The 27,349-nt window shown below is 34.7% G+C and overlaps 1 protein-coding gene across 2 annotated transcripts in view; it reads left to right on the top strand.

The window, feature by feature from the left end:
- ADAMTS6 (ADAM metallopeptidase with thrombospondin type 1 motif 6) overlaps nt 1-27,349 on the top strand; it is a 322,344-nt gene that overhangs the window by 12,338 nt on the left and 282,657 nt on the right. For both annotated transcript variants that reach the window (XM_047752832.1, XM_047752915.1), the window contains exons 4-7: nt 9,648-9,816; nt 22,095-22,306; nt 22,787-22,870; nt 23,368-23,513. In XM_047752832.1, the coding sequence (XP_047608788.1) occupies nt 9,648-9,816; nt 22,095-22,306; nt 22,787-22,870; nt 23,368-23,513 (611 nt within the window). The remainder of the gene's footprint in view (nt 1-9,647; nt 9,817-22,094; nt 22,307-22,786; nt 22,871-23,367; nt 23,514-27,349) is intronic.

A 27,349-nucleotide genomic window follows, 5' to 3' on the forward strand; every position in this document is an offset into this window, starting at 1 on the left:
TAATGGTTGTAGAACAAAGCATGTTCTTCTACTTCCTCTATTCTGTACTTCCTCTACTGCTTTTACCCTGTTTAGGCTAGTGTAGATGTTCTATTAAAGCTTTATCTGTATAAAAGAGTACAATTTTATGCTCAACTCATATTTAAAGGAACTGTTTTTCTTCCTTAGGCTATTACATCCTTATCTTCATTCTTACTTAAGTATAAAAAGCTACATAATTAAAGTTGGGTTTAAATAAGTTCTAAATATGAAAGGAGTATTAAGAACCACACATTGAAGAAAATTTTTCAATATAGGTATATATAAGAATTTACTCAGATTGTCAATTTTCTATAACTCTTTGTTAAGTCAAAATGATTGCTTAGATGTTATTTGGGTTTAATTCCTATAAAATAGACAAATTGAATACATTTACCACTAGTTTTTCTGTAAGTGATGTTAAGCTTTATATACAAAAGAAACATGTTTTTTGAATAAATTGTCCAAAATAATTCTGTTTTAAAACTTTGTATATGTTTAACGGCACTTGCTTTTATATATGATGGAGAAATACTATTCCTGGTCATTGACCAAGCTCTTTAATTTTGGCATTAACATTAATAATGCCATTGATAATTTTAACAGGGTGGTAAAATGACAGATTTGAAATTTAGGGGGAAAAACACTAATTCCACTGTGATATTTGAGGAAAGAGGAGTGATTAGAAATATGATGATGAGTTAGATCATGTAGGCAGTAATGAAGGCCTATACCAAGATGTTGGCACTGGGAATAGAGAAGATAGAATGAATTTGAACCACATTTTGGTGAGAAAATTTATAGGATTTGTGTCTTATTAATTTCTCTTTCCTGGCATATAGTCCATATCAGATATTTAATACTTTTAAAAAACGAGATATTCTACTGGATGTGGAATGAAGGAGAGAAAGTAATTGAAGATAGCTGGGGTGTCTCTTTTGGATGAGGCTGTCTAGGAGTTTTACTAATTGAGAAGGGGAATGCTAGTGGAATGCTGGATTGGATAGGAAGATTAAGCGAGTGATTTTGATGTAGTAAATATGAGGAATCTAAAGAAATAAAGATTAAAGATGTCTAGCTGACATTTGGGAAATATAGCTCTGAAATTTAGAAAAGAATTTAATTCTGAAAACAAGTAATTTGAGAGTCATTAATATAAGTGACTATTGAGGAAATTGTGAAAGATGTTGAGTCAAAAGTGAGAAGGTTGAAAATGAAAACTTTTCTGTACTTAAGGGGATAGCAGAGTGTCACACTACTATTTTTCATCCTCATTGAGACTTTCTGTGTCTGTTGTTCTGTCTTCCTCTATTTGTTAACACTTTACTTTGTTTCCTATTGAAAAATGCATGGTCCATGTTGACTAACTTTAATTATTTGATTAAGGTGTGGTCTGCAGGTTTAGCACTAAAGTTTCTGTTTCCCCTTTGAGACTGTGTAAAATCTTATTTCTTATCACAGTTTTTCCCACCAGTCTTAGGAATCCTTGCCTTCATTCTTATTTTATATCATGTTACATTTTTAATCAAGTAGAATATGCAAACAAGTTTTCCTAAAATCCCACTTTCTTAAGGCTTCTTTTAATCAATTCTATTTTTAATTCTTCTATGTAAAATGGTTTTCAATGTAGAGATCACTAGTGTTTTCTAACCGTTATTTCCTTACCCATAGTTTGTCTTACAACATTTGCACCATTCAAAGGAAAAAATTCCTAGCATTATAGTCTATGAATTATTTAAAATAACTTCTGCTTTATATTTGGACTATGACTTTCTTATTCATGTTTTTTTTTTCTAGAGTTTCTAGTTACTTTTATTTTGTCTTATTGAGAAAAAAATATGATTTCTTTACCTACTGATCAGTGTCATCCAGTTCTTTAGTCCTTGTATCTGTTGCTTGGGATATATTCCATTCTTCTTTGGAGGCATTTTTCTTGGTGTCTACTAGTTAATTTATTTCTTGAGCGACTGCACTTCTCTCATCTTGGGATTTCTTTTTTCCTAGGTTAGTTCTACATCTTCTTTCTGAGTTTACAACCTGATTTTGTTGGAGAACATCTTCAAGTAATTACCTCAGAAAAGGTGCCTGAGAAGTAAATTTTTGAGTCCTTGCCTGTTTGAAAGTGACTTTATGTTACCCTCATGTTTTGTTAATAATTTAGCTAGATGTTGAATTCTAGGTTCAAAAATAATTTTCTTTCAGAACCATGGTGATGGAATAGGAAAAGGGATTATAGGGGGCCTCAAATTTACGTGTATGGTTAATATATGAGGAAAGGATTTAAAGATCTAAAAAAAAAATAGCATTTATTCTTTTTGAGTGGCAGAAGTCTGCTTCTTGTTCTTTTCTTAAAAATTTTTTATCTTCAAAATGATATGATTTTCTCTATATCTTTCCATTTCAAGAAGTTTACAGTAATATGATAAGCTGTGGGTCTTCTTTCCTGACCCCTCCTTTGTGTTTGATGGGTGCTATTACATCCTTATCTTCATTCTTACTTAAGTATAAAAAGCTACATAATTAAAGTTGGGTTTAAATAAGTTCTAAATATGAAAGGAGTATTAAGAACCACACATTGAAGAAAATTTTTCAATATAGGTATATATAAGAATTTCAATTTAAAGCCCCATCTTCAACTTAGAGAAATTAAAAAAATTATTTCCTCAATAATTTTCTCTATTCCCCCACCACCCCATTCTGTACTTAGTTCTCTCCTACTGTTATCTCTGTCTTTTTTCCATCCTTTTCATTTTTGTTCTAAGTTCTTTGAGATTTTCCCAATTTTGCCTTCTTTTTCTTCAATTGATTTAAAAAGTATAGCAGTCATATTTCTAATTATCAAGAGATCTTTATTTTCTTGATTGTTTCTTCAGATTTTGTTCTTATTTCATGAAAAATGATTTTCTTTGGTCTCTATAAAGATACTAAAGACGGTATGGCTAGAAGAAACTATCAATGACCCCACTAGACTTTCTATTCAGTTAGATATGTCCACAGTTGCTTTTCTACTTTTTCTGTTATTAATTCATCCATTATAAAAATGTTTAGAAGTACCTGTCATATAGTAGACACTCTTCTGTGGTGCTAGGAGTACAACATGAACAAAACAAGAATCCCTGTTATTGTATAGCTTGCACTCTAGTGGAGGAGATATACAGTAAGATAAACAAATAAAAATCATAATATGTTAGATAATGATGAGTTCTAAGGTGGAAAAAATATTGATTTAAAGACCTTAAAAGAAATGAGGAAAGAAATGGCTAACATCTGAGGGATAAGATTTCTGAGTAGAAATCTTCAAGCACAAAGCTCTGATCTGAGAGTGGTTTGAAGAAGAGCAAGAAGACTACCATGGCTCCAGCTAGTGAGAGGCAGGAAGAGTAATGGAAGTAATGAGGTTAGAAAGAAGGCTGGGGGCCGGATGTTTAGGATTTAGAGACAGTTAGGATGGGATAAATGATGATTCCAAACTTGGGGCCTGAGCAACTAGAAGAATATAGCAGCCATCACTTGAGATGAGAGACTCAGGCATTGACTGAGATGGAAAAGCTCTGGCAAAGTAGGTTGGGGGGGTTATATATCATAACTTCAGTTAGACATGTTAAACTTGAGATGTCGTATAGGATGCTAGCTAGATATGCAAGTCTGGAGTTCAGGAGAGAGATGTGAATTATAAAGTTAAAATTTTGAAAGTCCTCCATATATGGATGACATTAACCTCCAGGAGATTTTGTGAAATTGATTAGGGTGGGAGTATATGTAGAATAAGTAATAACTCCAAGGAACTGAGGCTTTGGACACTCTGAGGGGTTAGGGAGGTCAGAAAGATATGATGGAGACAGCAAAGAACAGTGGAGTAAGAAAGTCGAAGGAAAACCAAGTCAATATCCTAGAAGTCATGAGAAAGAAGTATTTCAAATGAAAAATGCTGCTGAGTCAAAATAAGAGTGAAAACTGATCACTGAATTTATTAATGAGGACATTGTTGATGACCTTGGCAAAAACAGTTTTGGTGAAGTCATGTTGTAATTTGGAAAAGAGGCAAAAGCCTGATGGGGGTAGGTTTAAAAAGAAACAGGAGAAGAGAAAAGAATGTATAAACAATTATTTTGAGGACTTTTAGAAAAGCATGAAATGATCAATTGCTGCAGGCAGAAGTGGGGGTCTTTATCATTTTGTTTGATAAAGATGACAATGGGAGTTCCCTGGTGGCTCAGTGGGTTAAGGATCCAGCATTGTCACTGCCATGGCATGGGTTTGATCCCTGGGCCACCAGCATGAGCTAAAAGAGAAAAAATGAATATATAAAAAGAAGGGAAATTTCTGCAGGAATTCTTTGATAGGTGAGAAGGGATGACATCATCTACATAAATAAAATAATTGTTCTTATCTAGGAGAATGGACAGTTATGTATAGTACAGAATATATGGACATGAGGTGCAGGTAGGTGAGTATCTTTGGTTGTAGGAGTTTGTAGGAGTTTGCATGCCGTTGTCTAGTGGAATGGAAGATGGAAAGATAAGGTGTTAGGAGATTAATTAGAGAGGAGAAACTATGAAATATTTATCCTAGAAAGTGGGATAGTGAGTGAACTAGAGAAACATAGTATAATTGCCATGAAGCATTAAGGACACAGTTGAGATTATGATGATGAATTTAAAGTAAGACTAGTCAGCATCTTGGTATGTTTTTCTCTGGCTAAATGAAGCTGCAAGGGTGTAGGCCCAGAGCAGCAAAATTTAATTTAATCAAGGTTGTGGTTTAGGCAAAAAACTCTACAAGGGGAGGTAAGGGCAAGAGGTTTGAAGGTAGAATTGTAGCTTATTTAGGAGGGAAGTGAGAACATGATGTGGGTGGAAGACAATGAAAAGATGATAGAATTCATGGGTCCTGGTGGGTGTAAATGGACTAGTATCTTGGGGTCAGGATACTAGAGGGATACTACTAGAAAGAGAGAAGAATGGGATATTTGAAATTGATATTATGGTAGGGTTGCAAATACTGATAATGTTGAAATCTAGGGTTTAACTGTGGTTATGAGTGTCTCAGGTAAGGGAGACACGATATTTGAAGGAAGGAAAACCAAGGAATTGAGAGGACAGGGATTCAAGAGACCATCTGTTATAGTAGTTCTTAACTGCGGTTTACAGATGGAATTCAGGAGGTTTGGTAACTGGAATGGGGAAATTTTCATCTTTACTAATTTTTCACTGAAATTTAACATTTCCTTCAATTAAGAATGTAGGTCACAAGCCAATAAAATAACAGCAGTACCTTTGACTTTGTCTCCAGTAGAAATTATAGATATTTTCTGAGGAGTTCCCATCATGGCTCAGTGATTGACGAATCCGACTGGGAGCCCGAGGTTGCAGATTTGATCCCTGGCCTTGCTCAGTGGGTTAAGGATCCGGCGTTGCTGTGAGCTGTGGTGTGGGTCGCAGATGCAGCTCGGGTCCCTCCTTGCTGTGGCTCTGGCATAGGCCTGTGGCTGCAGCTCCGATTAGACCCGTAGCCTGGGAACCTACATGTGCCACGGCAGTGGCCTGAGAAATGGCAAACAGACCAAAAAAAAAAAAAAAAGTATAGATATTTTCACATCATGTTACAGTTTTTTCAGGTCCTTTAAAATATTAATGTTAATCACTATTATGAGATTATGGTAGTTATTAGATCTATGGCAAAGCTTCTTATTTAAACTGTTGCAAAAAGTCATGTGTATTATTATATTACATTTAAAAATATTTTGATAATTATCTTTCATTACAGTTGGTTTTATTTATAATCCTATATAATTCTTTTACACTTAAGATATTTTCTGAGAAGTGGTCCCCAGGCTTCACCTGTAGACCTCCAGAGGGATTTGTGTACACACAAATTTTAAGAAGCAATGATAAGAGAAGATACTGAAATCAACAGTTATTTAGGAATGGTATTGCAGAGAGTAATAGAGATCCAGAAGCTAAGATCTTTGAGGAATGAGGGAAGTAACTCTGGGTCAGTTGATAACTACAGCTAGCAAAGGGAAAAGGTAATGGTATGGGATTCAAAGGTGGTGAGGTTTTTTCTTTTTTTTTCTTTTTTTTTTTTTTGTTTTGGAGGAGAGAAGGAGAATTATTTAGAAATGTCAGTGCATGCAAGGATACTTAACCCTACCTCCAAGTCCAATACAAGGCATGTAGAAGAGAAAACAGCCACCATTCCAGAGGATCGAAGGGAATAAAGAATGTTATTTAGGGAGATTCAAGTTTTTGAGCAAGATGAAAGTGAATATTCACAGATGAGGCTGAGGTTATAGATCTTGCAGACAATTGACCTGGAGTTTTAGAGGACACAATAGAAGTGTTTTGAGTAGTGAAGAGGCAAATAAGAGATGGAATCAGAAAACATGAATTATATAACCATATGGGGAAATAGAGTCCAGGGGATGGGTCGGGTCTTGGGCTTTTTGGAGGGATTGGCATTGCAGGGAAAGGGGGCATGGTAAGATTAATCCTGATGGTTGTAAAGCCAATAGTGCAGAGGTGCATGGGGATGCTGAGGGAAGTGGAAGTAGGCCTTTTGCTAGGCATGCACAGATTTCTTGGTCTATCACTTAAATCAGATTCTCCATCATCTGGCTTCCAATACTTTTCTGATCACATAGTCATTTCCCCCTTTCCTCCCTGTAACTGCAGTAGCTCCTTGTTGTTTCTCAAATACGGCATACATGCTTCTGTCCCGTTGCCTCTGAATTTGCTTTTTCCACTGTCCGATCTCTTCTTTTCCCAAGATATCTGTTTGGCATGCTCCTTCACTTTTTTCAGGTTTCACTTCATTAGAGAAGATGTTCCTGACCATGCTAAATTGTTTGTATAATTCTCTCCATCCTCTGATTTTTTTTTTCTTCTTAACATTCTTACTCCCTAATTGATCCATTTATCTAATGAATGAATGACTTTCTAGCTCCTCCCAATAGAATGTAAGCTCCATGATAGAGCCAGAACTTTGTTTTGTTCGCTGTTGTATCCCTACCACATAGAACAGTACTTGCCGTGTAATAGGCACTCAAAACGTATTTGGTAAATGAATAGATAGAAGTTAGAAGTACCCCTCAGAGGATAAGCAATTATAGTATAGTATATAGTAGCTAAGAGTCCAGGCCCCAAAGCCGATTGAGTGAGTTTGTTGTTTAACTTTGCTCACTATGGGTTTCTCATCTGCCAGGTAGATCTGATAGAAGTACTTCAAAGAGCTATTAAGATTAAATGATACAGGAGTTCCTGTCGTGGCGCAGTGGTTAACAAATCCAACTAGAAACTATGAGGTTGCAGGTTCGATTCCTGGCCTTGCTCAGCGGGTTAAGATCCGGCATTGCCATGAGCTATGGTGTAGACGCAGCTTGGATCCCGTGTTGCTGTGGCTGTGGATGTGGCTGTGGCCGGCGCCTACAGCTCCGATTAGACCCCTAGCCTGGGAACTTCCATATGCCAAGGGAGTGGCCCTAGAAAAGGCAAAACAACAACAACAACAACAAAAAAGATTACATGATATAATGCATGTAAACATGTTACGGAGTACTTACCACATAAAAAGTCTGGATTTTTCTTCCAGAGTCTTTCCATTCTTAAAATTGAAGATTTTGTTTACTTACTGGTTTCTGATTCTATTTTTCTTTTGTTGGGGACCTTAAAACATTTTTTGCCCATAGTCCAACATCACATAAGTTAATTGCTCTGCCCTTTCTGGGGACCCTACATCCTGCACTTCGCTCTTATCAGAGCTTCTTATAAAAGCCCTCTCTTCTGCATGTGCCCTCTTTTCTTCAGGAACCTTGCTCAGTTTGCTATCACTTTGTTAATTTTCTTGGTAAAGTTAATTCATGATCACGTATTAGTTCATTAGTGGCATATGGTATTCCTGTCAGGATTTGCATTTAATTTAGGGACTAATATCCTTAAAGTAAAGCCAACAGTGGTAAAAATAATGTCAAGTGATTAGGTCTTCTTTTTTTTTTCTTTTCTTTTTTTGTATTCTTTAGCTCATTTCATGTAGGTGGCTGCCAACTTCATCCATAAGTTAGAGCATCTTTGATTATGTCTTGTTTTTCTTTCTAAGAATGAATTTCCCTAAACAGAATAATGGCGATTTGGATTCAAAGGGATCTTAGAGATTATCTGGACCAGAGGTTTTCAGTTTTTTTGTTTATTTTTTTTTAAAGTGGCAAAACCCTTTTCTCAAATGAAATGTTATGTGGAAACTTAATATATAGATTAATTAAAGCACAGCTGATTCCTAAGCCCAGGAATCCAAGTCATGTAGGTCTCCCTTTGTTGTCTGGGGCAATCCCCTGAGGGCACTTCCATGGAACCCTTAGGGCTCCCTAGAGTGCTGTTTTAAAACCACTAATTTACATCAACCCTTTCATTTTTCTAGCTGAGGAAATACACCCAGAGAGTTTCTGTTTTATCCTGTTAAAGGGTAAATTAGTTGGATTAAGAGCAGTCCTCACATGTGCCATTCTTAGGAAAACACTATTAAACAAGGATGGAAAATCTTATTTCTGATGCAGATAACTTAATATCTCATTTCTTTTAGTAAGCAAATTTTATTTGTTGTATATACTACACATGAGACACTTTCTTTGGCTGTAACTAATACAAAAAAATATGGGACATAACCCTTTTACTTTAAGAGAGCAAATACTATGGTTGGGAAAATAAAACATGTAATTGAAAGGTTATAACAAATTTAAATATGAGATGTAGCAAAGCAGTACAGAATTAATTATAAATAAATGATACCAATAATAAGTTCTGTAGAAGGTCAGAGGAGGATGATGCTACTCCAGTTGGGCTTGAAAAAGTTTTAAAGAGGAGGTATGACGGAGCTAAGTTGGACTTGGCTAAGTAAATAGGTATAAGGCAATATAATACTGTGGAAAAAGAGCAGAGCTTTGTGTGAATAACAGTTCCTTCACTTACCTCCTAAGCTCTAAGCCTATTACTTCATTTACAAAATGAGACTATATTAGAATGTATATGAATTAAGGATGTATTAATTGGTATAACATAAACCTTTAAATGTAAGAAGTTTATTGCAGTAGAAGTTTATTTCTCCCTTAAATCAGTGTTTAGATTAGATGTCACTCAAAGACCCAGGTTCTTTCTCTTTTGGCTTCCACCTCCCCTTGGTCTTTTTGCAGAGAGACTAGAAATTCCACTTGGGATGTTCTCAGGGCCTGGGCAGATTTATATAGCCTTCCCTTTTTCTATTGGGCAAAATTCAGTTACAACTATGCCTAAACACACAGGATTCATTTAAGTCATGTGCACAATTTGGAAAGGAAACGAGTCTTAGTGAACATAAACAGGGGCCTCTTCTATCTCACAGAGTTATTGGGAAGATTGGGAAATAATGTAAGTGTCATGTGTAGTACAGGGCATAACATATAGTGGTATCTAAACATCCTTTTAAAGTACAGGAAAATTTATATAATGTTTTGCTGAATATAGATAATTAAAATTTCTATTAACGTTTGCTTTAACCTCCTTTTTTGAAGTGGTATCAATTTATTTTTGACTCCTGATATAATGGTAATTAATATTTAAAATGGTTCTTCTTGGTAAATTCTTTGTTTCTTTTTCTTTTAGCATGGTGTTATTGCTACAGAAGATGAAGAATATTTTATTGAACCATTAAAGAATACCACAGAGGATTCCAAATATTTTAGTTATGAAAATGGCCATCCTCACGTTATTTATAAAAAGTCTACCCTTCAACAACGGCATTTGTATGATCACTCTCATTGTGGAGTTTCAGGTGAGTGTGTGGCTTTTATTTTATTTTTTCTTTTTTTGCCACCTTCAGTATATGGAGTTCCTCGGTCAGGGATCAGATCCTATATACAGTTGTGACCCACACTGCAGCTGTGACAGTGCTGAATCCTTTAACCCACTGTGCCAGGCCAGGGATTGAACCTGCACCACAGCAGGAGCTCCAAGTATGTGGCTTTTAGTTTAGTATTGTACTGCCACTCTCTTTCTTCTGGTAAATATGATAAGATTAATAATAAAAGTAAATAGGAATTTGAGTAATTAGAGTGCTAATGTCCAGAGTCCTCTTAAAAGATGTCATCTATCAGTAGTTTTAAGTCAATTATGGAAGCTCTTTAAGAAATCCTAAAAATACAAGTTTGTGTAAAATTTGATAAATTGTTCTTTGAAGGGGAAACCTTATTTTATCCGTAATACAGTTTTCATGCATAGGCGTTCCATAGTAATCTGTGCTATTTGGTTTACCTGATATTTTTATGCTAGTGGTAGGAATCTAAATGCTTGAATAAGACTTGAAGTATCTTAAAGGTAGTATTTGAAGCTAATGTCAGTTAGAATACTATAGAAATACATAATAGACACAACAAACCTACACATCAGTGGTCAAAGAAGGCTTCGTGGAGGAGGTGACTTCTAAACTGAGAGAGTAGTGAGTAGAACGCTCCAGATAAAGGAAATAACGTTTATAAAGGTACTAAATTAGAAAAGAGAATGTCACATTCCAGGAACTAACAGTTCATGTAACTGGGCATTAGAATATGGATTAGAGAGATAGGAGTGAGATTCATAGTGGTTGGAGGGAAGAGGCTGTGAGAGGTAAAGCTGGAGAGATAAGATGTGGCTCAGTCACAAAGCGCTTATAAGCCATGTCAAGGACTTTGTTTATCTTAAGTGTACTGGAATCCCACTGAAAGTTTTCACACAGTAGAAATCACATTGATCAGACTTATGTTTTAGAAAGATTATTCTGGGCAGCCGTATGGAGACTAAAATAGAAATGAGAAAAACTAAATGTAAGGAGTTTGGAGGCTGTTTAGTGTAAAGATTAGAAAGCTTAGAGAAATAGAGGATAGAGCAAAGCATGGTAGAAAGAACGTGGGCTTCAGTGTACTTGTGGACAGATTACCCAACCTCTCTGATACTCCTCTCAGCACACTTAAGTCGCTCAATCCAGTTGTAGCTATCATTATTATTGGGATGACTGTTTTTAGCATTTAAAGGGCCACTGTGTGTGTGTGTGTGTGTGTGTGTGTATGTGTGTGTGTGTGTGTATGTGTGTGTGTGTGTGTGTGTGTATTAAAGATTAGATTTAGTCTATGTAGTTCTAGTAGCTGGAACTAGGAGAAGACTATTTCAGAGGCAGATTTCAGCTTACTACAAAGAAGAGTTAACCAACAAGTAAATTTAGTAAAAAATAGAATGGGTTCAACATGTGGATTTGTTAAAATGGAATGGGTTGCCTTGTGAATTGGTGAATGCATCGCTGTCTTGCTTCTTCTCTGTGTTCTTCATAAGGTCTTTTTCTTCTGCTTCAGGTGTAAGAGTTCTTTGGAGTTCTTTTCCTAAGCTGACTGTCCTCATTCTCCATAGTCTCTTCAGTAATCTCTGAAGCTTTTAATCATGGGAGGTCCTTGTTGGTTGAGAATAATTGGTACTAGAAAAAGGTCACTTTAAAGTGACTCACATGAGACATGAAATACAATTTCATAGTAAAGTAGTGAAGAAAAAATATTTGATTTGTCTTTGGATTGAACAGTGAAACTAAACATTATGTAAATAGTTTAACTTATAGTAAGTTGCCATAAGTACAACTTACTATAAATTCTTTAAAAGCTAGGATTCAGATATTTAGTTTGTTGTGATATAATTTTTGCATCACATGGCATGCTTCATATCATGATTGTAAAGATCATCTTTTGCAAAAATACTTAAAGATTTTGTCTTATTCTGAAAAGTATCTCTTAACCATTTGATATTCAGATTATCCTCTTTTGAAGTGCCTATTTCATTATTAACTGGTATTTACCAGGCACATTCTTATTTTTCAATGGCATAGGCATAAATCAGGAAGTTCTCCAAATCTACTGTAATTGCCATCATAAAATTCTGCCTTTTGGGGGAAGATTTTCATATTCTACAATCTCTCCCCTTGGATTACTGAGACTGTTTCCTAAATGGTCCCCCTTGCTTTTAATGTGTTCCATTCCACTAGCCATTTCTACTACTTCTAACACCAGTGCATTTAGTTCAGACCTTCATTATCTCTTGCATAGACTATTTTGTCTTTCTGGCTCTGGGTTTATCCTTTTCTGTCTTTGGTCAAGTCTGTTCCCTAATTCTGGCTTGCAGACTTTGACTAGCTTACTAATAGTGTGAATATAGTAGTGGTTACCTAAGTTCCATGGGAATGCAATTGGGAAAAAAGCATTTTATGTTTAATAAATTTGGGAAATGTCTGCTTAAGAACTACTGATCCTAATTGTGATCCTATTTCAACACACCTAGTTCAAGTGTGATGTGCATTTACTGGCACATTGCCAGTTAACCTGTTATCAGGAACTCGAGTTAAATCAAAATATAAGATATAAAAATCCTTTTGGGAGTTCCCACTATGGCGCAGTGGGTTAAGAATTCCACTGCAGGGGCTCAGATCACAGCTGCAACTTGAATTCAGTCTTTGGCCGGAGAGTTTCCATATGCCATGGGTATGGCTTAAATGATATAGAACAAAACAAAACAAAACCAGCCTTTTGACAATGGGTATATTTATCTCACACTCAGATATGAATTTTCCCACTTTAATTAAATTTAAGCTATCAATTAAAATTTTTAATGTAAGTTATATCTGTTCTTTGTAGAAATTTTAGAGAATATAAAATAAAAAGTTGCTCTCATACCACCACTCAAAGATAACTGAATATTCTTATGGTCCACTCACATAAATATTGTTGTCTCTCTCTTTTTTAATTACTTAATGAACTTTATTACATTTATAGGTGTACAACAGTCATCACAACCAGATTTTACAGCATTTCCATCCCAAACCTTCAGTGCATCCCCCCAGCCTCCAACCTGTCTCATTTGGAAACTATAAATTTTTCAAAGTCTGTGAGTCAGTATCTGTTATGCAAAGGAGTTCATTGTGTCCTTTTTTTAGACTCCACATGTGAGTGATAGCGTTTGATGTTAGTGTCTCACTGTCTGACTGACTTCACTTAGCATGATAATTTCTAGGTCCATTCATGTTGCTAAAAATGCCATTATTTCTTTCCCTTTAATAGCTGAGTATATTCCAATGTGTTTTATGTACCACATCTTCTTTATTCACTCCTCTGTCGATGGACATTTAGGTTGTTTCCTTGTCTTGGCTATTGCAAGTAGCGCTGCAATGAACATTGGAGTACATGTCTCTTTTCGAGTCATGGTTTTCTCTGGATAGATGCCCGGGAGTGGGGTTCCTGGAACAAATGGTAGTTCTATTTTTAGTTTTCTGAGGAATCTCCATACTGTTTTCCACAGTGGTTGTACCAGTTTGCATTCCCACCAATAGTGTAAGAGGATTCCCTTTTCTCCACACCCTCTCCAGCATTAATTGTTTAAGGACTTTTTGATGATGGCTATTCTGGCTGGTATAAAATGGCTCATTGTAGTTTTGATTTACATTTCTCTAATACTTAGTGATGTTGAACATCTTTTCATGTGTTTTTTGGCCATCTGTATGTCTTTTTTTGGAGAATTGTCTGTTTAGATCTTCTGCCCATGTTTTGATGGGGTTGTTTGTTTTTTTGGTATGGAGCTGCAGAAGGTGTTTATAAATTTCGGAGATTAATCCCTTGTCAGTTGGTTCATTTGCAAAGGTTTTCTCCCATTCTGTGGGTTGTCTTTTCGCTTTGTTTAGGGTTTCCTTTGCTGTGCAGAAACTTTTAAGTGTGATTAGGTCCCATTTGTTTATTTTTGTTTTTACTGTCAGTACTCTAAGAGGTGGATCTGAGAAGATGTTGCTGTCATTTATGTTAGAAAGTGTTTGGCCTATGTTTTCCTCTAAGAGTTTGATAGTGTCTGGTCTTATATCTAGGTCTTTACTCCATTTTGAGTTTATTTTTGTGTATGGCTGTCCAGTTTTCCCAGCACCACTTATTGAACAAGCTGTCCTTTCTCCATTATATATTCTTGCCTCCTTTGTCATAGATGAGTTGGCTGTAGGTGTGTGGGTTTAATTCTGGGCTTTCTATCCTCTTCCACTGATCTATATTTCTGTCTTTGTGCCAGTACCAAACTGTTTTGATGACTGTAGCTGTGAAAAGGATCTTTGGTAATTTGATAGGGATTGCATTGAATCTGTAGGTAGTATAGTCATTTTGATAATATTCACTCTTCCAATTCAAGAGCATAGTATGTCTTTCCATCTATTTGTGTCATTTTGATGTCTTTTGTCAGTGTCTTATAGTTTTCAGAGTACAGGTCTTTTGTCTCTTTAGATAGGCTTACTCCTAGGTATTTTATTCTTTTGGATGTGATGGTAAACGGATTGCTTCCCTAATTTTCTTTCTGATCTTTCGTGGTTAGTATAAAGAAATGCCATCGATTTCTGTGTATTCATTTTGTATCTTGCAACTTTACCAAAATTCATGGATGAGCTCTAACAGTTTTCTGGTAGAGTCTTTAGGATTCTCTAGATATAGCATCATGTCATCTGCAAATAGTGATAGTTTTACTTCTTCCTTTCCAATTTGGTTTCTTTTTATCTCTTTTACTTCTCTGCTTGCTGTGGCTAGGACTTCCAAAAGTATATTGAATACTAGTGGTGAGAGTGGACATCCTCTTGTTCCTGATCTCAGCGGAAATTCTTTGAACTTTTCACCATTGAGAATGATGTTAGCTGTGGGTTTGTCATATGTGGTCTTTATTATGTTGAGGTAGGTTCCCTCTGTGCCCACTTTCTGAAGGATTTTTTTAGATATTGTTGTCTCTTTAACTTCATTGTCTACTTATGTATTTATTAAATAAATACTCATTTATCATTTAACATGTATACTTAAGACTTTACTAGATACTGAGCAATAAAAAAATAAGAAAAGTCCTTACTCCCAAGGATCTTATATTCTAATGAGGAGAGACAGTTAACTAAATAAGCATTTAAACAAACAAATAAATGCATGGCCAACTGCAAGAAGTAATGAGTAGTGGAGTTCCTGTTGTGGCACAGCGGGAATGAATCTGACTAGGAACCATGTGGTTGCAGGTTCAATCCCTGGCCTCACTCAGTGGGTTAAGTATCTGTCATTGCTGTGAGCTGTGGTGTAGGTTGTATATGTGGCTCTGATCCTGCATTGCTATGTCTGTGGTATAGGCAAGCAGCTATAGCTGCTATTTGATCTGTAGCCTAGGAACCATCATATACTGCGTGTATGGCGCTAAAAAGCAAAAAAAAAAAAAAAAAAGCAGTGAAGAATGAAAGATAAAGCAGGTCCTTAACAAATTTAAGCATAGAAATTATTCAAGTATCTTCTTTGACTAAAAGGGCATGAAATTAGAAAGTAATGATGGGAAAAGAAATGAGAAAAGCCAACTGCATTGAGATTAAACAATATGCTACTAAAAAACCAGTGGGTCAATGAGGAAATCAAAAGGGAAATTAGAAAATACCTTGAGATAAATGACAATGAAAACACAACCATACAAAATCTATGGGGTGCTGCAAAAGCAGTTCTTAGAGGGAAGTTTATAGCAATATAGGTCTTCTTCAAAAAACAAGAAAAATCTCAAATCAACAACCTACCTACCATCTAAAATAATTAGAAAAAGAAGAAAAAAAATCTAAAGTCAGCAGAAGAGAGGAAATCATAAAGATCCGAGAGGAAATCAATAAAGTAGACATTAACAAATAATAGGAAAAAAGTCAATAAAACCAAGAGTTGGTTCCTTCAAAGCATAAGCAAAATTGACAAACCTCTGGCCAGGCTCACCAATAAGAAAATAAGAGAGAAGCAAAACAAACAAAATAAAAAATGGAAATGGAGAAATCTCAACAGATACTGCAGAAATACAAAAAAACCATAAGAGGATTCTACAAACAATTACATGCCAACAAATTTGAAAACCTAGAATAAATGGACAACTTTCCAGAAACATATAGCCCATCCAAATTGAGTCAAAAAGAAATAGATAATTTTTACAGGCCAATCAGTAGAAAGGAAATTGAATATGTAATAAAAAAAATCCCCATGAACAAAAGTCCAGAACCAGATGACTTCACAGGTAAATTCTACCAAACATGCAAAGAACTTATATCAGTCCTTCTTAAATTCTTCCTAAAAAGTGAAGAAGGAACACTTCAAAGATAGTCTATGAAGCTACCACCACACTAATACCAAAACCAAAGACCCCACCAAAAAAGAAAATTATAGGCTGGTATCATTGATGAATATAGACAGATATTCTCAACGAAATACATGCATGGATAAATAAGATCATATACCATGACCAAGTGGGATTCATCCCAAGCTCACAGGGATGGTTCAACATATGCAAATCAATCAATGTAATATAGCACCTTAACAAAAGAAATATCAAAAACCACATGGTCATCTCAATATATGCAGAAAAAGCATTTGATAAAATCCAACATCCATTCATGATAAAAATTCTTATGAAAGTGAATATGAAGAGAATATATCTCAACATAATGATAAGCCATTTATGACAAATCCACAGCCAATATAATACTCAGCAGAGAAAAGCTGAAAGCCCTCCTGCTAAAATCTGGAACAAGACAAGGATCTCCACTGTCACCACTTCTATTCAACATAGTATTGGTATTCCTAGTCACAACAATCTGACAAAAGAAGAATAAATGAAAGGTATCCAAATTGGAAGAGAAGAGGTAAAATTGTCACTATATGCGGATGACCTGATACTATATATAGAAAACCCCAAGGCGGCCACACAAAAACTACTCAAACTAATCAATGAATTCAGCAAAGTAGCAAGATACAAGTTTAACATTCAGAAATTGTTCACATTTCTGTATACTAAAAGTGAAATATTAGAAAAGGAATATAAGAAAATAATACCTTTTAAAATCATACCAAAAAAAAAAAAAAACCTGACCAAGGAGGTGAAAGATTTATATGCTGAGAACTATAAAACATTAATCATGGAAATTTAAGAGGATTCAAAGAAATGGAAAGTTATTCCATGATCCTGGATTGGAAGAATTAATATTGTTAAAATGCCTATACTACCCAAAGCAATCTATAGATTTAATGTGATTCCTATCAAATTACCCATGATGTTTTTCACTCAACTAGAACAAATAATCCAAAAATTCATATGGAACTATAAAAGAATTGCCAAAGTAATCCTGAGGAAATCAAACAAATAAATATGAAGCATAATTCCCAGACTTCAGAAAATATTACGGAGCTACAGTAGTCAATAGTGTGGTATTGGTACAAAAACAGACATATGGATCAATGGAACAGAAGAGAGAGCCCCCAAATAAACCCATACACCTAAAGTCAATTAATCATTGACAAAGGAGGCAAGAATATAAATTGGGAAAAAAGACGATCTCTTTAGCAAGTGATGCTGGGAAAACTGGACAGCTGCATGTAAATCAATGCCACTAGAGCGCATCCTCACACCATGCACAAAAATTAATGCAAAATGGCTCAAAGACTTAAACATAAGATATGACACCTTAAAACTCCTAGAAGAGAATGTGGGCAAAACATTCTCTGACATCAACCATACAAATGTTTTATTAGGTCAGGCTCCCAAGGCAATAGAAATGAAAACAAAAATAAACCAATGGGACCTAATCAGACGTAAAAGCTTTTGCCACAGCAAAGGAAACCATAAAACAAACAAACAAAATCAAAAAGACAACCTATGGAATGGTAGAAAATAGTTGCAAATGATGGAACCAACAGGAGCTTAATCTCCAAAATATACAAACAACTCAACAGGAAAAAAAAAAATTGAAACAACCCAATTAAAAAAATGGGCAGAAGACCTAAATAGATATTTCTCCAAACAAGAGATTTGGATTGCCAGTAGGCACATGAAAAGATGATCAACATTGCTAAGTATTAGAGAAATCTAAATCAAAACTGCAATGAAGTACTACCTCATAGCTATCAGAATGGCCATCATGAGTAAGTCTACAAATAGCAAATGCTGGATAGGGTGTAGAGAAAAGAGAATGTTGCTATGCTATTGGTGGGAATGTAAATTGTTACAATTACTGTGGAAAACAGTGTTAAGCTTCCTCAGGAAACTAAAAATAGAACTATCATAAAATTCAGCAATCCTACTCCTGGGTATATATCTGGACAAAACTATAATTCAAAAAGATACATGCACCCTTATGTTCATTGCAGCACTAATCACAACAGCCAAGTCATGGAAACAACCTAAATGTCCACTGACAGATGAATGGATTTGGAACATGTGGCACATATATACAATGGACTACTACTCAGCCATGAAAACATGATATAATGTAATTTGCAGCAACATAGATACAACTAGAGATTCTCAGACTAAGTGAAATAGGTCAGAAGGAGAAAGACAAATACCATATGATATCACTTATATGTAGAATCTAAAATATGGCACAGACGAATCTATCTACAAAACAGAAACAGACTCACAGACATGGAGAACAGAGTTGTGATTGCCAAGGGGTTGAAGGGAGGGAGTAGGATGGGCTGGTTGTTTTGGATTATAAAATGCAAACTATTACGTTTAGAATGGATAAATAATGAGGGCCTACTGTAGAGCACAGGTAACTACATCCAATGTGTTGGAATAGACCATGATGGAAAATAATATTAAAAAATAATGTATATATATATGTATGACTGAGTCACTTTGCTATACAGCCAAAATTGGCACAACATTGTAAATCAACTATCCTTTAATAAAAAATAGTAAATTTTAAAAAAGAAAAAAGAGCAGGTCAGTGAGAGGCTGTTTATATTAAAAAATTTTGTTATTGATCAAAAACTCAAGATCTTATTTCATGTGACAAACAGATCCATATATTTGCTTTGGGGAAAAATTATTTAATTGTATATTTTTGTGGAGGAATGTTTTCCTTAATATTCTATACTCAATCCAAAATTAAACTGAGCAAAGCAGGAGTTTCTGTCATGGCGCAGCGGAAATGAATCTGACTAGGAACCATGAGGTTGCAGGTTGTATCCCTGGCCTCGCTCATTAGGTTAAGAATTCAGTGTATGCTGTGGTGTAGGTTGCAGATGTGGCTCGGATCTGGTGTTGCTGTGGCTGTGGCGTGGGCTGGCAGCTGTAGCTCCGATTAGACCCCTAGCCTAGGAACCTCCATATGCTGCTGGGTGTGGCCCTAAAAAGCAAAAAAAAAACAAAACAAAAAACCCCACAAAAACTGAGCAAAGCACATGTTATGAGTATCATTTGAAGAATTAATTTATATTTTGAAGGAAAATAAAACAAGTCAGTTGTGTATTCTATTTTAAACTAAAAAAGGTATTAATCTCAGATCATTAAACTTAACTTTAAGCAGTCAATTGACAGTTATAAAATGCAGCTGTTTTGTAATGATCTAACCATGCAGTGAAGATTTTTATTTAATCCTTAAAATGTAACTGAAGATCTCTTTAGACTTCATTCAATATGTGTGTATATTATATGTATATATCAGATTACAAAGTTTTTGGGTATAAGGATTATATCTTTTCATTTATGAATGTCCATCAGAGATAGTGTGTGTGTGTGTTTAATGGATGAATAGCCAAGCAATTAATAATTAAAAAAGTAAAAAGTTGAAAATTATGAAGATGATGACTAATAACAGTAGCTACCACATACTAAATACTGTTAAATGGAAACACTGTTGTTAAGCATTTATTTTGCCTAATCATGTCTAATTCTTTATACAATACTTTAAATAAAAATAAGGAGAAATTAAATGAGAAGTGTAAATGATCAAAATAATGTCCCATATTTAGACATTTAAGCTGTCCAGCCAGAAAAAGAGATGACTAGGCATGATCTGAATACATAAGTGGTTTCATTATCACAGAAGACTGAGCAAGCGAAATTGGAGTTATATTAATGCAGCAAGAATTTTGTCTGTGTCATAACGATGTACCACAAACACAGTGGCTTAAGAGTGCACTTTTATTATCTCACATTTTCTATGGACCAAGAGTCTGTACACAGATGGGTTACATCCCATCCATTTCTGGTTCTCATTCAGAATCTTTAATCAGGAGGAATCCACTTCACTCCCATGGTTGTTGGCAGCATTCAGTTCCATGTTGTTGTAGGAGTGAAAGCTTTCGTTTTGGCTGGGTGTCTTCCAGAGGCCACCTGTAGTTCCTAACCATGTTCAGTTCACCAACCTTGTTGGTTGTTTCCTATGTTCAGTTCACCAAACTTGTTGGTTGCTTCCTCTAAGTCAGCAAGGGAAGGACTCTAGTAAGTGAGATGGTACAATATTATGTAGCATAGTTACGTCATTTTATACATGTGATTATCATCTTTTCTTTCTTCTATTTGTTGGAAACAAGTCACAGGTCTGGATCATACTGAAGGGAGGAGATCAGGAGGCAGCATGTTATGGGAGTCACTTCAGGAGTCTGTCTCCCACAGTGGACATTGGGGAATACTTACTGGCTGTAATAAGAAGTAGTATGTTTCTGACTCTCTTGACCTTTAGGAATAAAGATACTCATTTAATCTGTATGAGTTTCAAAAGTATTTGACTAATGCTTCTGGTGGCCATTTCCATCTCTTATTTCTTAAAATGTATAACTTCTATCAAAGTAATTTTTTTCTTTTTAGGGCCATACCTGCGGCATACGGAGGTTCCCAGGCTAGGGGTCCAGCCTATTCCACAGCCACAGCAACGCCAGATCTGAGCCATGTCTGCAACGTACACCACAGCTCACAGCAATGGCAGATCCTTAACCCACTGAGGGAGGCTAGGGATTGAACCTGCATCATCATGGATGCTAATCAGATTCATTTTCTCTGAGCAACAATGGGAACTCCTCAAAGTAATTTTTTTTTTGTCTTTTTTCTATTTCTTGGGCCGCTCCCGTGGCATATGGAGGTTCCCAGGCTAGGGGTCGAATCGGAGCTGTAGCCACCAGCCTACGCCAGAGCCACAGCAACTCGGGATCCAAGCCGCATCTGCAACCCCGGATCGTTAACCCACTGAGCAAGGGCAGGGACCGAACCCGCAACCTCATTGTTCCTAGTCGGATTCGTTAACCACTGCGCCACCACAGGAACTCCTCAAAGTAATTTTTAAAAGGAAAAATCTAAAGGAAAAGTGAGAATAGTGCTACTCTCTGTCAAGTAGATTATATATGTTACTCCAATTTGTCCTCACTAAATTTTTCAGTAAGTGGCAGTTAGAAAGATTTCCAGCTCACGATAAGGATATGAAAGTGAGGTGTACAGAAGACTTGTACTTGCTCAAGTTTATTAAATGAAGATTAATATAAACGAGGCAAGTGTTTATAAATGCCATTGTACTAAAAGGTTTCCTCTGTACTGAAGGACCAAATGTCTAGAAATCGAAGGATAAAACTACAATCCAAGCTAAAATGTGGAATCATTGTCTTTCCGCTCTCATTCTAGTGCCGTTTACCTCTGGGTTTTGGAAAAGGAATACTCTGGGTACTTTGCCAGGATAAATAGTTGTAGACCACAAAACTATATGAAAAAGATAATTATACCCTTTTAGAATTGAGATTTTTAGAACAGTAGAATTGCTGTAATTAAGATAATTTTAAAAACTTTAAAATAAAATATCAAAAGCATTTTAGGAATAGATTTTTACAATATTAATGTTCTTTATCAGAACTATCCTAGGGAGCTTAGAAAGTTAATGCTCTAGGTGCTTTTTAAACAACTTTAAGTGATTTTTAAAAAGCACTTATTCTAAATGTAAAGGTATTTTTTATGATATAATTACTCACTGGAAAAATATGAAGTGATTATTTTAAGATTCCTTTGTTAAAGTAAGCTATTAGATTTATTTTGTTTTCATGAACACTTGCATATTATTAATGTTTAACTTTTTCTAGATAATAGGATTATTTTGAAAAATTTTGAGTTTACTTTTTTTCACTACTGCATTTCCTTATCCCCTTCCCTCACTTTGAAAAATCTGAATAGAGAATTTATGAGAAATGTCTACGTGAAAGCTCTATGGATAAGAGGTTTATCTGGTGAACCTCTCTGAACTAATTATTTTTATTGTAGACCTCATAAGAAATGGCAAACCTTGGTGGTTGAATGACACATCGGCTTTTCCTTCTTCAATCCCATTTAATGGCACACATATGCACCAGAGACAGAAGAGATCAGTAAGCATTGAGCGGTTTGTGGAGACATTAGTAGTGGCAGACAAAATGATGGTGGGCTACCATGGCCGCAAAGACATTGAACATTACATTTTGAGTGTGATGAATATTGTAAGTTTGATCCCTCTATATAACATTTTAACTTAATTTGTTGTGGTTTTTGACTTAGGTCATGGATTTATATTGTGAAATAATTATTTTGAGGATTTACTTTTTGAAAGTTAGAAAAATTTATATGTGTTTCAGTTCCATAGAAAATAAATCTAAAGGTGACCTTATGGTTCATTTTCATATATTATGATTTTTTGAGTGCATCATGTTAGATCCTATTTAAGATTAGCCTGCCGTCTTAATTACTATGTTGTAGTTCATAATTAGAAGAATATATTTCTTGAAGTAGACTTGTACAACAAATCTTTTACTGAGGCATCTTGAGGGTAGAGTTCTAAGTGATGTGGGGTAAAAGAATACCTTTTTATATACATAGCAGTTAAATTAATGAAAAATTGTTTTACCATTCAAAAAAAAATAAAACAATAGCCTTATGATTTTTGTCTGACTTTGTGTCTTTTCTTATTTTCTGGAGGTCAGGTTGCCAAACTTTACCGTGATTCCAGCCTAGGAAACGTTGTGAATATTATAGTGGCCCGTTTAATTGTTCTCACAGAAGATCAGGTAAGAATGAGTTAGTTTATAAATCTAACACTCTTAACAGACAGGCTATAGAATTATGTATTAAAAATATATCTATTTTTATTATTACTATTAGGAACTTCTAGTTGAATGTGATTTCTAGCTCTAAGCATTTAATGTTTTAAGCCAATTTTAAAAACTTACAAGAATACGTCTCTTACGTCTCATTAAAGCTATATATATATATGCCCTATGTTTCAGTATAAAGAAGAACATTTGGATGGTGGACTTTATAACAGTGGTTTGGGTTGTTTTTGTATGCTCAGTATCACATATATCATTAAAGCTGGAACTAGAAAGACTGTTCAGTAATACATTATATTAATTTTAGATCAGATACTACAGAGATAGAAATTGGCAAGAGATTATTCCTAGAAACTACTGTTTCTAATTATAGTCCCACTGTAGTCTTCAAAACTTTTAACAACTGACCTTAGTAATTTGTTTGGAACATTTCTGGTATGCATGTTGTATTGCAGCCAAACTTGGAGATAAACCACCATGCAGACAAGTCTCTCGATAGCTTCTGTAAATGGCAGAAATCCATTCTCTCCCACCAAAGTGATGGAAACACCATTCCAGAAAATGGGATTGCCCACCACGATAATGCAGTTCTTATTACTAGGTATGGTTTGTTGAAAGTATTTTACTCTTGATTGTTGTGTTTGATATTGTAACTCTATTTGGTTCTATCTAAACCCTCATTCAGGTAGTGAGCATAGAGAAAGCAAAATGATAATTTATTATTCACAATTGCGAAAGAATATTTTACAATATTATTGTGTTTGTGCCAAATGAACTAGGTAAGAGAAAGGATTTAGAACTTAGAGGTTTATGTTCTAAAGATATTTAATAAATATCTTTTCTTCTTCTAATGTTTATTCATAAGGCTTAACTGGAAGCATGTGTATGTTTTATTGCTTGAACAAAATATATTAAAATCAAGATTTAAAAGTATGAGAATACATTTTAAAAATAGAAATGAGTCATCATTCTTGGTTATAAAACATGTTAATTATTCTTACTGCCAAATTGTTAAGAGGCAGGACATCAGTAATAACACAGTTTACTGAGATGAATATTTAATTAAAATATTTTAATTAAGAGGTGTAAATATAAGGAAAGCAGATTTATTACACTTTATGATGAACAGCTTGTCTCTCCAGCAAAATTATTACTTGGTGATAACCCAATTAATTCATATATTTCTCTCCAGTTTTTTAAAACTGTATTCAGATCCATTTTGTTCCATACTCTCCAGTGAAGATGCTGTGAGGTAGATAATGTTTTTATCTTTCTCATGTAAGAAATGAGGAGACTGAAGGTCCTGTAGTGGCTCAATGGTAACAAACCCAACTAGTATCCATGAGGATGGGGGTTTGATACCTGGCATTGCTCAGTGGGTTAAGGATCCAGCATTGCTGTGAGCTGTGGCACAGGTCGCAGACAGGGCTTGGATCTGATGTTGCTGTGGCTGTGGTATATAGGCTGGCAGCTACAGCTGATTTGACTCCTAGCCTAGGAATTATGCTGAGGGTGCAGCCTTAAAAAGGCAAAAAAAAAAAAAAAAGATATCAATACAAAATATTTCAGTAAATGAGCAGGCCCCATGACCTCGTGATCCTTTCTTCTTTGATTATACTATGCTGTCTGTCTTAATCTTTAATACTCTAATTATGGTTGGTTAGAAGCACGCTTAAATCATTTACAAGATACTTGCCCTTGACCTCTTAGCAATATTTAAAAATGAAAAAATAATAATAACAAACAAACAATAAGCAAAATGGAAGTATTATTCTATCTTGGCTAAGTGGAATAGCCTTTTTTTATCTTGATTATTTCTTTTAATTTGCAAGTCAGTATCTAACATATACTTCATCTGTGGTGTGCCCATTGATTCCACATTAGACTCTCTGGAGGGAGGGTATGAAGTATATGGGATCAGAATCTTGAGACCCAGTAAGATATGTGAATTTAGCTTTCTCAAAAATGTTCCCTTTAAGTGAATTATAGAGCTAATGTTTCTGGGTTTATTTTTTAAAAACAGTTACACTTATTTGAATTGATTTCATCTACCTGGCATTGTAAACCAAAATATTTTGTTTATGACATGCTTGCTGAATAAAACCAACATTGTAAAATTCTATATGCAGATGTATTGACATGTCAGCCTCATAAATTCTGCAATTCTGCAAAGTCTTGTGGACTGGAATGTCTCCCAAATATATTTGAGGAGTTAAAAATATACTTAGAATTGTGCAAATATAGAAATTTTTGTGAAAAAATATATATGATGTGATTAGTTGCAGTGAAATTACTAGAGGATAATATCTGTTATATATGGTTAACAGGCTGATCACAGATGTTTACGTTGGCATCTGTACTTATATTTATAAAACCTACCTCTCCCCAAAAGGCACATTTTTGTTATTGTATCTGCTTTGGATTTTTAACTTTTGCATCAAATGACAGGAGTATTCAGCTCTCTGAATTGTTACTCTGAATTGGCCTAGCTATTTTTTTGATCCTCTGCAGAAGTCTTCTTTGAGCGCTTTTTGGCTGTCTGAGGGATTTGAGCCCCAAATTTTCTTTTAAAAAATTTCTCCTAATGGTCAGATAGCACTAGAAATAATCTCAGGATTTAAAGGACAGTACTACAAAGAATTCATATCTCGCATCATTTTAGATTGGTTCTGTAATGGAGGTTAGAAAAATGCCTTTTGGGGAAAGCATAGAATGCCTTTTTGAGTTTATTAAAGTTTTACAGTAACTTTTAATTTATTTAAAAGTCTACAATTATCTTTGAATTATTAGGGCCACAGAGTGACTTATCTAAATGAGAGGACTATTTGAGTATTATCTCTAGAGTTTTTTGGTTGAGAGTTTTACCAGTGCTTGAATCTCCTTGCATATACTTTTGATTTATGAAATTAAATATATGTTTAAATTATGGTGCTACTTTTAGCAAAAATAAATATGAGAATTCTGCAGGTGACTTTTGTTAGTGTTGAAAATTGCTTCATGTAACTCACTTATTAACATATTCAGTGCTATGGCTCCATCAGTTAAAGGTAAGATCATGATTTATGTTTGCTTGAAATGTCATCTCACTAGGGAGAGTATATAATGTGTTTATCAAGAATTCCGGAGAAAAAATGATGTATATGTTTATTTCTGGTAGGCCAAGTTTTGTCCTAGGGATTTAAATGATTTAAGTAGAAAACCATTTGAATTATAGTTACTTAGGTAATGATAGTTTTGAAAAAAATTTTGAAAACTCAAAATATTATCTCCTCTTAGCAAATAATATTTTATTACTTTATTTTATTGATACAGATTTAAAACAAACCACTATAAACTATTAGATCACCATTAACAGAATGGAAATAAAGAAAATTAAAAAATTAGAATTTTGTTGTTTTATCTGTTATCACAATACTGAATTAGGGTTCCTGTTATGGCACAGTGGGTTAAGGATCCAACATTGTTTCTGCAGTGGCATGGTTTTGATTCCCAGCCTGGTCCTGTGGGTCAAGAATCCAGCATTGATGACACTTCGACATAGGTTGCAGCTGAGGCTTGGATTAGATTCCTGGCCTGAGAACTTTGCTATGCTATGAAAGTGCCTTCCCACCCCCCCAAAAGTATTGAATTAACATCAAAGAACATATTAAAAATAATATGTATATTTTAAAATATTTTATATTCATGTTTATTTTTATATATGAGTATATATATATATACATATATATAATAGTGAGCATCTGTTGTACACTAGGTAGCTTTATTTAATCTTTTTAAAAATGAGGTATGATTGACAGAATTGTGTATATTTAGTATACAGTGTAATGATTTGATGTACATATATGTTGTGAGTCGAATGCTGTAATCAAATTAACACATCCATCATCTCATAGTTATATTGTTTTTTCTCCCATTTTTGGGGTGAGAATGCTTAAGAGCTACTCAGTGAATTTTAAGTATACATACAATATTATATGTAGTCATCGTACTGTATATTAGATTCTCAGAATTTATTCATTTACTAACTAAAAGTTTGTGCCCTTTGGTTAATATCTCTTGATTTACTCTAGCCCTGCAACTCTGGACAAATACCATTCTACTCTTGGCTTCTGTGAGTTCAACTTTTTTTTTTTTAAGATTCTACATATAACTGAGATCATATATTATTTTGTCTTTCTCTGTCTGGCTTATTTCATATATCATACAGCCAAATGCCTTCTAGTTTGATTCATCTTGTCACAGATGACAATATGACCTTCTTTGTTATGACTGAATAATATTCCTGCATGTGTGTGTGTTTCACCTTTTCTTTATTCATCAGTTGCTGGACACTTGGGCTGTTTTTATATCTTGGCTTTTGAATAATGCTGCAGTGAATATAGGAGTACAGATATCTCTTCAAGATACTAATTTACTAATTTTATTACTTTCAGATAT

The sequence above is a fragment of the Phacochoerus africanus genome, chromosome 1 (assembly GCF_016906955.1).
Source record: "Phacochoerus africanus isolate WHEZ1 chromosome 1, ROS_Pafr_v1, whole genome shotgun sequence".
In the NCBI taxonomy this organism is placed as follows: Eukaryota; Metazoa; Chordata; class Mammalia; order Artiodactyla; family Suidae; genus Phacochoerus; species Phacochoerus africanus.